General features: G+C 54.6%; 1 protein-coding gene across 4 annotated transcripts in view; it reads left to right on the forward strand.

Moving 5' to 3' along the window:
• Positions 1–10,664, forward strand: part of BCL2L1 (BCL2 like 1) — a 47,532-nt gene extending 36,868 nt beyond the window's left edge. For all 4 annotated transcript variants that reach the window (XM_077769359.1, XM_077769358.1, XM_077769357.1 and 1 more), the window contains exon 3: positions 9,247–10,664. In XM_077769359.1, the coding sequence (XP_077625485.1) occupies positions 9,247–9,384 (138 nt within the window). In that variant the 3' untranslated portion in view covers positions 9,385–10,664. The remainder of the gene's footprint in view (positions 1–9,246) is intronic.
• Positions 10,665–11,849: the final 1,185 nt, after the last annotated feature.

The raw sequence follows: 11,849 nt of genomic DNA on the forward strand, positions 1-11,849 counted from the left end.
CTTGGTGTCTGGGGAGTCCTGGCCACCCTGCCCAATTACCTGGTGTCCCGGGGCCCCCTCCTGGTTTTGCCAGGCAGTGAGGATGGGGATAAAGAGGGAAGCTGGCCTTTCTTCCCTACCCTCTTCACTGTCTACCAGTCGGCCTACCCCTTAGCACCTTCTCTGGGCCCAGACTGGGCTAGGCCTGAAAGACAGAGCTCATGGTGGAAAATGAACAGCTCAAAGCAAAATAAGTCCATCAAAGAGAGACAAATACCATATGATTTGACTCATATGTGGAATTTAAGGAACAAAACAAACAATCAGAGGGGAAAATAAGAGAGAGGCAAACTAAGAAATAGGCTCTTAACTATAGAGAACACGCTGATGGCTATGGAGGGGGCGATGGGGGAAGTAGGCGATGGGAGTGCACTTGTTGTGATGGGCACTGGGTGCTGTATACAGGCATTGAATCACTAAATTGTAAGCCTGAAGCTAACATTGCACTATATGTTAACTAACTGGAATTTAAATTAAAACTTAAAAAAAGAACAGTACAACAAACTGGTAAGGGAGCTGAAGGAGACTTAGAGGCAGAAAGCAGGAGGCCTCCTTGAAGAAGTCACCTGTAGGTGAAGACTTAAGAGACAAGTAGGAGAGACCTTGGCAGAGGGACGAGCATAGGCAAAGGTCTTGAGGCTGAAGAGAGCATGGTATGTGAAGAATGAAGCAGCCTAGCCCTAGACAAAGCTGAGGAAATCCTTGCAGGGTCTTGCAGACCACAGAGAAGGCTCTAAGACACCAGCTGAGCTCTGGTCCAGCAATAAGAACAGTAATAATAGCCAACATGTACTCAAAGTCTGCTCTGCACCATACAGAATTCTAAGAGCCTTATGTGTATTACTGTTGGATCTTCACAATGTTCTTGTGAAATAAGCACATCTTTAATCTCCATTTTATAGACGATGTCCGCGGCTAACACCTCTCAAGTCTAACTGCAAGACTTAGTGGGTACCTGCCTACTCTTTGCACTGGCAGCTCAGCTTGGTAGAGAAATAGAAGAAATAGAAATAGAGCCTTGGCCTTATCCAGGTAGCACTGCCACTTTACCAATGAGGAAATTCTACTTGGAGAGGAGCACAACCTGGTCCAGGGCCCAGAGCAAGGCCAGCAAGGCTTCCTCTGCCAGCCCCTGTGATTTCTTGGGCAGAGTCCTTGGGACAGAGTTGGAGAGAGCAGCTGAGGAGAGAGGACCAAATCTGATGCCAGCCAGTGGGGGGAGATAGAGGGAAAGAGGCAAACGCTTTCCAAGAGAGCTTTCCTAAAGTGAAGTGCTCTGTGAGTGTATAAGCAGAGCTGCCCTAGGGATGACTGAACTCCCACGAGTATGGACCATCAGGGGTGAAACAGACCTACCACGTGACCCTGATGCTCCACCTTTCCGAACCTGTCTGGGAAATAAGGATGTTAGGGGTGAGCTTCATCATCACATAAGAGGTTGGGTAGGTATGTTACTAGCTCACTTTTGAGTCTCTGACCCTTTTTCAAGGGTGAGCCTGGTCTCTTCTCTCTTCTGGGAGAAGAATGAAAGGCTGTAGCCACCTCTGGTCATGAGATGACAGAGGGTTAGCAAGGATGGGAGGGGAGCCGGTGAGGTGAGGGCAGTCTTGGAATTCCAGGGAGTAAATGCCTATGAGCGCGCAGCGGCCTCCCGGGGGCCATTCAGTGCTTGGGCTCTAGAGCCATTCTGCCGCACACAGATCCTAACTCTGCCATTTATTAATCAGATGTCCTTGGCAGGGTCCTTTGACCTCTGAGCCTGTTTCCTCATCGGTAACATGGAAAGCAACAATAGCACTTCATGGGGTTATTGCCAGGATTAAGTGAATTCATATACATGATGAAGCCCTCAGCACCATGCCCGGAATGTGGTAAGTTCTCAGTCAGTATCAGCCGTTCCAGGGAAGGAGGTTGTCAGCCCCTAAATGAGCATCTGTGCCCCGCAGGAAACGCTTTTCTGAACCATCTCTGCCTCTAAGACTAGCATCCTGGTTCTGAGCTGAGGAGGTGGAGAGCCCACGCTTGCACTGCTGGGCCCGATAGCTTTCTCAATTCCCCAGCGGAGGTGTTATCTCCTCCCGGCACAACCACTTCCTTTTCTGAGAAATGAGCACATCTGTCAGGCTTAGCTTCTGAGAACTAATGGTGAGGGAGGAGGCGGGGGAGGAGAGGCTGGCAGCTGACAGGGGCAGAATCGGAGAAAGATTAACATGAAGTTTGCTGCGAGGATGCCTCCAAATACTCCCTGAAGCCCAGATGGCCTGAGCCCCCCCCCCCCATGACACACTGTTCAGCCAGGAACACCGAAGTCACCTTGCTTCTTACTAAGTGGTTTCATCCCCTGATCTCACCACCACTGTCTTGGGAGATCGAAACAGGAGAAACTGAGGCTCCAAGGTACAGAGGCTTGCTATGGTGCTCACAGCAAGGCTGGCTTGCCTGGGGTCACGCTGGCACAGGCTGGTCACCCGTCTCCGCCTCTGCCCTGAGCTGCCCCTCTGAATTGCCCACTCCCGGTAGAGGGGAGAGGCTGTGTTCCTGTCACGTTGCTGAGCCCAACAGCTCCCCCGGGAAAGCCAAGGGAAGTGGATTCTAACCACAAACCTCCCTTCTTCCGAGTCTCTGCCTGCAGCTCCCTGCCAAGAGAATGATAAGGCCTCTCCTTTTGCCCCATCCCCCCCCTTCCTGCCATCTCCCTGGGATTGCCTGACAAGGCCTCATTCATCTATTCAGCAGGCCTGTATCAGCCTCTCCCCCAGGGAAACTGAGGCTAGCAGCAGAAAGTGACTCTGTAGGTGACTCGTGGCCTGCCCATGCTGGGCCGTAACGAGGCCAAGGGAAGGAATGGTGCTGATGTCTCTGGCACTTTCCCTGGGCTGCTAGGAGCCCCTTCCTCTTCTCCACCTACCTCTTTCCCAAAATAACCAAGCAGGAAGGAAGTGGTGGGCCTAGGCCTTCCAGAGTCACCCCAGAGGAAGGAAGGGCCCGTCTGGCACAAGCACTTGTTCCCCACTGAAGCCAGGACGGAAGGGTTTCACTTTCCCTCCTGGTCTTCGTCACATCCTTTTCCTGTGGCACCCAGTTCCCCTCAGCTGGCTGGGGGCCAGAGCTCATTCATTCAGCTGGTGGCCTCGGGCAACCTTCCCCCTACAAGAGGGACTCGGGACCATAGCCCTGGCCGAGAAACGGGTTTTGCTGCTGCACATGCGGGAGCTTGCAGCTAACTCCCCACATACCCACTTTGGGCAGATCTCTCGGTATCTCGGAGCCTCAGTTTACCTGGGTGAAGATCGAGGTCCTCCTTCAGTAGTACAAGTGCAGGCACCTGGCCCATGATGGGGCCTGAAAAGTATTGTCCTTTTGAAAGGACGCACAGTCCTCTACGGAGGTTGGGAGCAAAGATACTGGAGACACACTGCTAGTGCAGGCAGGCAGCCACTGTGTGACCTTGAGCAAGTCACAGATCATCTGCGGGCTACAGGGCCATCAGCTATGGGATGAATTAACCACAGGACCCACTGCCTGCCAGCATGGGGACAATTCGGTGAACTGATCCACCAAAAGTACCAAGAAGAGTGCTCAGGAAGCATCTACCGCCACTGCCACTATGCAGGTCAGGTTCTCTGCGGGCAGGGGCGGCAGGGACCAAGAGGGCAGGATCAGATATCAGAATGAGCAAGAGGCCAGAACTCCAACAAATCCCAGTCCCACTACTTCCTCGATAGAGAGGATGGGTGAAGCCTCCATTTTCGCATCCATAGAATGAGGCTATTGATAAATAGTATGAGGATTAAATAAAAGTAATCCTTCATTTGTTCACCTAAAATAGATTCTCTCAGGGGTGCCTGGGTGGCTCAGTCGGTTAAGCGTCCGTCTTTGGCTCAGGTCATGATCTCATAGTTCATGGGTTCGAGCCCTGCATCGGGTTCTGTGCTGACAGCTCAGAGCCTGGAGCCTGTTTCAGATTCTGTGTCTCCGTCTCTCTCTGCTCCTCCCTCACTCGTGCTCTGTCTCTCTGTGTCTCAAAAATAAATAAAACAAACAAACAAACAAATTTTTTAAATGGAAGAAAAAAATAAAATAGATACTCTCAGAGAGTGCCCAGTTGGCTCTGTCGGTAGAGCCTGCGACTCTTGATCTCAGGGTGGTGAGTTCAGGCTCCACGTTGAGCATAGAGTTCACTTGGAAAAAGAAAATTTTTAAATAGGTCCATTTAGAATAGTAGCTGCCGTGTTTCAGGTACAGCATCAGGTTCCAGAGACACAAGGGATGAAACCACAGGCAGTCTAGTGGAGGAGACAGGACAAAACATAATCACTCAACTGAATGTGATTGTGCATGTAATCAGCGAGTACGTCCTGGTCAAGGTGCTTTAGCTCAGTGCCTGGCACAGCCAACATTCGAACACATAAGAAAAGTCAGCTGCCGTGTTGGCAGTTGTTCCTGTTTTCTTGTGATTTAACAAGTGAGGACACTGGGCTGCTCAAAGTCACACGGCTGTCAAGAAGGCTGGGAACGTGGGAAGTGAGAGAGAAGCGTGGGCATCGGAGGACTGATCAGTCTCAGCTAGGTGCTGCGCTTCGGGCCCCGGCAGGGTGGATGGGCCGCCACCTGAGGGGCACCGCCGTGCCAGCCTTTTTTCCTGACTTCCCCAGGGTTGCAGACGGCTGCAGGGCGACCCCTGGGCAGAGATCTAGCCGTAGTCCGTCCATCCCCTGCCTGGATGGGCCTGGCTTCAGACAGCTGTCAGACTTGAGCCTGCAGACTGAGGTGGGGAGCCGACACGCAAAAGGGGCTCAGCCCAGGGACGGCCACCTTGCCTCTCATTCTTGCCTCAGGGCCTTTGCATTTGTTGCTTCTGCTGAAACTCGCTTTTTTTTTGACCCGAGATTTTTGATCCTCTTTTGGCCACTTCCACCTTGCCATTCAGCTCTCGGCTCAAACCTCACTTCCCCAGGGAGACCTTCTCTCGCCACTCCACCTGTGTCAGTCCGCCAGGTATTCTCTGTCACCTCCCCGCGACTTACTGCCTTCAAAACCCCATCATCTCTGGAATTGTCTTGTCCCTTGTCCTCTCTGCTTTACACCAGGACAGGTTACTCAACCTGTTTTCCTTACTGCCACTCACCTAAGGCGTCATTTTCAGCATTCTTGTCCTAATTGCCTTCCCATGACATCTGAATCCCACAGCTGCACTCCGGGTCTCTCTATGTGCTGTGGCCACGTGGAAAGCCCCGGACCACTGTAGTATCCAAGAATGTTTGCCTCGGCCCCCTGGAGGTGATAACCCTCCCACTGAGAACACAGACTGGAACGGAAGCTCCATAAAAGCAGAGATCTTTGTCTTGTTCACACCCCACTGCTGCATCTCCCGTACCGGGCTTGGAGCATGGTTAGCACGCAAGAAACAGGCACGGTGCAGGCGCCTGGCTGGCTCAGTGGGTAGAGAGGGCATGCACTCTTGATCTCAGGATCAGGAGTCAGTGGAGAGCTTACTTTAAAAAAAGAAAGAAAAGAAGACATATTTACGGTGTGAATGAAAATCCAAAAACCCTAGAAGCACAAAGACCTTTTTCATGGGGTCTTACAAGCCGCATAGCAGTTGGCTAACCAAGGAGGATGATATGGGGAGGGTGACCAGTCAAGAGGACACACAGGGGTGAGGAGCACCCTTCAGTGTGTTGGGTGGGGCCCTTCCATTTATGTGGCCAGGACTGTTGGAGGCAGGATCTTTAAAGTGGTCCCAGCTTTGGCTTCTCCTGGGGACCCTGGTTCTTGGCTCACCACCCTGAAGGGCCCTGATGCCAAGTCAGGGGACACCGGTTCCCAGTCAGGCTCTACCACACCCCAACTGTGTGAAACCTTAGAATGAGCAGGTTCATTGGTCCTTCTAACTTGTGAGGGTCTGGCTGGCTGGGGAGTCCATGAATCCCATGGCACTGGTCACAGCTACAAAGACCTACCCCACTTTGCTGCCACCTAAGCTGAGAACGCAGACAGCCCCGTGCCTGGGTCCCTTGAAAGCCTCTGGGATATCAGAGACTTCCTTGCACCCCAGACTTCCATCTCACCCTCTGGCCCACCATGCCAGCTCTGGCTGAAAGTAGTGGGAGCCATTGAGGAGCACCAGGGCTTATCTCTGCTTTTCCAGAACCAGGCTGCGCAGCAATGCTGTTTGTTTATCCAGGGCAACCGCCCACTGAGAAAATGGCTGTGTTTGTTTCCAAGTGTGTCGTGTGAACCTTGAGCTAAATATACCCACGCCACTGCCTCCCCAGCACCGCCCTGCAGTAGCACACCCCATTTTGCTCGTGTTCTGTCTACAAAAGCAGTCCCCAGAATCCCGGGCCCCTGGAAATCCTACTCCGCCTCCCCAGGAGAAGGATCTCCTAATGAAGGTCATCCTGTCCAGGAATGCATGGGGGTGGGGGAGGGGTTGCGCATGTCAGAGTCTTGTTCTCTATGGCACTGAAATGAGAATGTACCCTCCACCCTGGAATGACTGTTCCTGGACAGTGAGTGCTTTGTGCCTTGCAGGGACAGGGCCTGTTTACTCCAACCCAGCCCCAGAGAGGAAAGTTTCCCGTGGCTGCCAGCCCTCTAATTTAGGAAAGTTCCCATCGAGAGAGCCAGGCCTCTCCCACTTTGGCTGCAACCCCAGTGTCCCTGGTTTCTTATGAGACATTGGGCCCCTTGGGATAGCCAGTCCTTCTGGCCTTGGCCTCACTTCTCCCATGCCCCCGACAGCCCAGGAGTCTTTCCCCCATCACAGATCCATCTTTTTTTGTGACTCCACTTGGGCCTCCTTCATCTAGGACACGTAGGACCAGAAAAATTACAACTCTGGTAAGAATTTCCTTGTCCGCCAGCACCCATGAGGCTAGCCAGGATGAGGGACGAGACGAAAGCATGTCCACACCAGTGATGCCTGGGCAGTGAGCAGGCCAGAGAGTGAGGAGCCTGGCTGCTGCCACACCACTGCCCTTCTCTCTCCAGACCCAAGGCTCCTCCTCAGCTCCACCCCGTCTTTCTAGAATCCCATCTTAGTGCTACTGACAGGACAGATCATCCCAGCCCCCCCGCACAGAGAAGTGTCCTGCTACAGTGCACTTCCTTTGGAGCTGAGTATCCCTGTGTTCTGCCACCGTTACGTAAGCTGGGCGACCCCAGGCAAGGTCCTCCTCTCCAGTGTGAAATGGGGCTCAGATCTACCTGATGAAGGTGAAGTGGGTAACTGCCTGGCACTTCGTAGACTTGTAGTACCTTCATTCTCATGTATTTATTGAGCACCAACATGTACCAGACACTGTCCGGGGCACTGGGTCTATGGAGACAAGACAGGATCTCTGCCCTCCTCAAGCTGCCCCTCATGCAGGAGACAAAGTGTTGAATCTGTCCATTATGAACAGTTATGAAAAGTGCTGGGGAGAAAAACAAAGCAGGGTCAGTGAGAGGACAGGTAGAGATGACAATGGGTACCATTTTAGATGAGGTGGCCAAGGCAGGCCTCTCTGAGGAGATGACATTTGAGCAGAGTCAGGGGTAAGGTGGATGGTGAACCGGGGTCAAGTGCTCCAGGCAGTGAGAACAAGCCCCCAAGCAGATGATGGAGGAAAAGCAAGGAGGCCCCTGTGGCGAGTGTGCAGCAGGGAAGGGCAGGTCCTACGAGACCTAGAGGACTGAGGACTTGATTCCAGGTGTGATGGAAGCCTTGGGAAGGCCGAGAGCTTGGGATGAGATGGGGAGGAGTGAGCTGGCCTGAATGGAGGGGCTTTTTCTGGTGGGTTTCCACCCATCTGTGGTGAACTTTCTGCTAAGGGCTGCAGCTCCTGTGTCACCGCTGCTTCCCTAAGGGCTTAATGAACACAGAGTCTTTGCGTCATCTTGGCCATTCAGTGCACAGGGTGCTCTGCTGGTACCAGGACATGAGCAAAAATGACACTGGCTTTCCAAGAGCAAGGGATGGCTGCTGGAGGACTTGAAGCCCAGGCATGCCATGATCTGATCCGTGTTCTTAAAGATCCTCGATGTGGAGCATGGACTGAGGGGGGTTGTCAAGACCAGAAGTAGGGCCAGGCACACGTCACAGTGAGCAAACTGTGGTGGAACCTGGAACCAGCTAGTCTGAGGGAGCAGCCACCACTCAGCCAGTTGGGAGCAGGTGGAAACGAGGGCCGGCCATGTGAGTTCTTGGTGGAGAGGAGGAACAGGGGGCCTGGACAGCAGGCGATCCATTCGCACTCCAGACACACACCTCCCTGGGCCCAGAGGCCCCTGGTCTGTAAATGGGAAGAGAGGGTCTGCACTGCAGCATTGTTGGGAGGACTGGGGGACAGACAAATCAGGAGCAAAGCTTACTCAGAGGGTCCTGCAAGCCCCCTCTCCCTGCCCCGCAGGCTGGCTCCACCCTGGGCTGGATAACTTAACCCACAGCCCTACCTTCCCCGTATCATGTGCTTCCCTCCTGACTGGCCTCAGGGCTGAAGGCTGTTGCTCACCTCCTCTGGGGCCCAGAGTCACGCCCCCTGGGGGCAGGCCGGAGGACATGGACAGGGCCTCAGAGATCCCACCCCAGTCCTGCATGGTCATTGCTACCCCTCTCCTCTGCCCTCCTCTGTCTAACCGTCACTCACCCTGGCCAGAGACTCCCTCCAGAGGGAGAGGGGGCCTCTGACTCATAATCCCCAGACTTGACACTGGGAATTTAGCCCCATCTCCTCTCCTTCCCCGCTCCCTCCCTCTGTCCCAGCAGTGGGAAGGCTGCTCACAGACTCAGCTCTGTGCTCCTCCTCCTCGTCTGCTTCCAGTCTGCACTGGGGCCAGGTCTCACTCACCACTTTACCCTCCTCTCCCCTGCCCCTTCTTTCCTGCCCTCTGCTCCAGCCACCTAGCTTCCTGTCACTTCCCTGCCCCTGCCTGTCTCTTTCCCGCATGCTCTCCAGTACCACTTTTCAGCCAGCTCGCCTCGGACAAGGCTCATTCCCAGCTTTGCACCCGTCATCTCAGCAGTAATGTGTGTTGGCCATCCCCAGCTGGGCACCAGCAAAGAGGGCAGCCCTTAACGCTTTATCTCCTCTCCCAGAGGAGGCACGGATGGCTCTAGTTTTTCAAATCACCATTGCAGCAGATGGCCCCCTTCTGCCAGCTACCCGTGTTACTGTCAGAGGACTCAAACAGCACCTTCCTTTCTCTTCTCTCTCCCTGCAGGACACTTTTGTGGAACTCTATGGGAACAACGCAGCGGCCGAGAGCCGGAAGGGCCAGGAGCGCTTCAACCGCTGGTTCCTGACAGGCATGACTGTGGCTGGCGTGGTTCTGCTGGGCTCGCTCTTCAGTCGGAAATGACCAGACACTGACCACCCACTTACCCTCCCACCTCTGCCCTGCCCCCACCACATCCCTTTATCCAGCAACCATTGCCACCAGGAGAACCACTACATGCAACCTGTGGCCACCTACCCATCACAGGGTGGGGCCTAGACCTGGTCCCCCGCAATTAGTTTTCTAGAATCTACCATGCTTCTGTGAAAGCCGCCTTCCCCACACCTCCGTTCTCCTGGCCTCAGAACCCACAGAGTTTCCCCAAAATCTGCCCATGGAAGCTGGCAGGTGTGGGGGTGTGTGCGGTCGGGGGCTGGGGGGCCCTGCCTGATGGTGGAACCCACGCCCACCCCACCCCGACCTCAGCCTCCCTGAGAATGCTTTGCTGCCGGGGAGCTGGAAAGTCTTCTGACCCTTTTCCCCAGGAGAGACTAGATTGCCTTCGTTTTGATGTTTGTGGCCTCAGAATTGATCATTCCCTCTCCCTTCCAGGATCTAGGTCCCCTTCCTATCATCCCCACCTTCCCAAGAGCCACTTAGGGGCCACTTTTGACTAATTAGGGATTCAAGCTGCTTGGGATAAAGAAACAAGGACCAGGACCCCCTCCCCGCCTCTGGCCTGGCCAGAGTCCCTGACCCCAATCCCAGTGTCCTCCAGAGGCCTCTGGCTAGAGGCCAGCCCCACCCAGGAGGGAGGGGGCTGTAGCTGCAGGAAGCACCCCATGCCAAAGCTAAGGTGGCCCTTGCAGTTTAGCACCACCCTAGTTCCTTTCCCCTTCCCTTCCCCTGGCTCCCATGACCATGACTAAGGGACCAACTGGGCCCAAGGCAGGTGCCCCAGAGCTGTTTATGGCCTCCGCTGCCTCACTTCCTGCGAGAAGATCAGCCTGGGGCATCTTTGCTTTGGGCTTCTGCCTACGGAGTCCAGGGGTTCAGGGGCCTTGGCCCAGAGGTGAAGGGGAGCTACAGGGAGCAGCTGTGGGAGCCCTAGAGTCTTCCCTACCTCAGGCAGGAAGGGCAGGAAGGAGACCCTGATGCACGAGGTGTCGGTGGGGGTGGCTAGAAGGGCCAGTCCTACCTGGTCAACGTAGGTGTGCCCCACCCCCGTTCAGCCTGGGTTGCCAGGCTGCCAAGGTCGGAGTGGCCTGGCCAGGAGTCCTTCAGGCCTCCCTCTTCTCTACTCCACCCAAGGTCTGTCTCATCCCTGGGGGTCCCGGCCTACCCCTAGCCATCCCGGGCTCTCTGCTGTACATATTCGAGACTAGTTTTTATTCCTTGTGAAGATGATATACTATTTTTGTTAAGCGTGTCTGTATTTATGTGTGAGGAGCTGCTGGCTTGCTGTGCGCGTGCACGTGGAGAGCTGGTGCCCGGAGACTGAACGGCCTGATGCTCCCTCCCCCGCCCTGGTCTGGGGAAGCCAGCTGGGGGTCCTGGCTCCTGAGGGGCACTTGTCCCCCCCACCCCCCACTCAGCCCCCACCCCACACTTGTTCCAGCTCTTTGAAATAGTCTGTGTGAAGGTGAAAGTGCAGTTCAGTAATAAACTGTGTTGATTCAGTGAGCAAAGGGCCTGGGCTCTTGTGCGCCCCGGGCTGGGGGAGGAGGGGCTGTGCGGCTGGCTGCGGGGCAGTGGTGCAGTAGGGGTGCTCCCTCTGGGCCTGAGTTTCTCCGCCTGCACATCGATGGGGTTTTTATTGAGTGCCTGCTGTGTGCCAAGCGCTGGGGCTGTGTGTGAACAGGACGGACACAATCCCTGCCCCCAGGAACCGACATTGGGGGGCGGGGGGAAGAAACTGCCACTTGGCAGGTATTCCCTGAGGCACAGGCACCGACCTAGAGCCCTGGGGATTCTGCAGTGAACGCAGCCGCCCGTTACGGAACTCCCATTCTCTGGAAGACACATGCAAGGATGCGTCTGGTGCTGGAGGGCAAAGGGGCAATCTGGGTGACCGTGAGGAAGGACGGCAAGACTCACAAAGGAACTAGCGGGGAAGGAGGCAGGAAGAAGTCAGACTTGAGGTAACATTTCAGTAGATCCCACAGGATTTAGAGATCAGTAAAGAAGGAAGAGTCATGGTGATTTGGAGTTTTTGGAAAGGTGACACCATTATAATTACCAAAGTGAAGCCCGTTTCTGAGGCCAGTGCAACTTAAGAGGCTCAGAGTGAGTGCCCCAACAGTGTTTCCTATGGGCCCTGAGCCTGTCTGGGAGTCAGGAGTCCAGGAAGGCTCCCGAGAGGAAGTAATGAGAGCGAGGACTGGAAGAATGTACGAGTTAACTAAAAGAATGGGGGGAGCAAGAAGAGTGGTCCTGGTGGAGAAGAAGCAGGTGCTTCAGGCTGATGAGTAAGTTTTCTTCAGGCTGAAGGAAGAGTGATGTGTCCAGGTGAGGAAGCTTCCTGGGCCAAGGTGATGCCAGAGAGGCGGCATGAGGGGACTGAACTTGATCCTGAGGGGAGTGAGAGCCAGACGGAAGTTGTGAGGGGA

Source organism: Crocuta crocuta, unplaced genomic scaffold (assembly GCF_008692635.1).
Source record: "Crocuta crocuta isolate KB4526 unplaced genomic scaffold, BGI_CrCroc_1.0 scaffold445, whole genome shotgun sequence".
NCBI classification, from domain to species: Eukaryota; Metazoa; Chordata; class Mammalia; order Carnivora; family Hyaenidae; genus Crocuta; species Crocuta crocuta.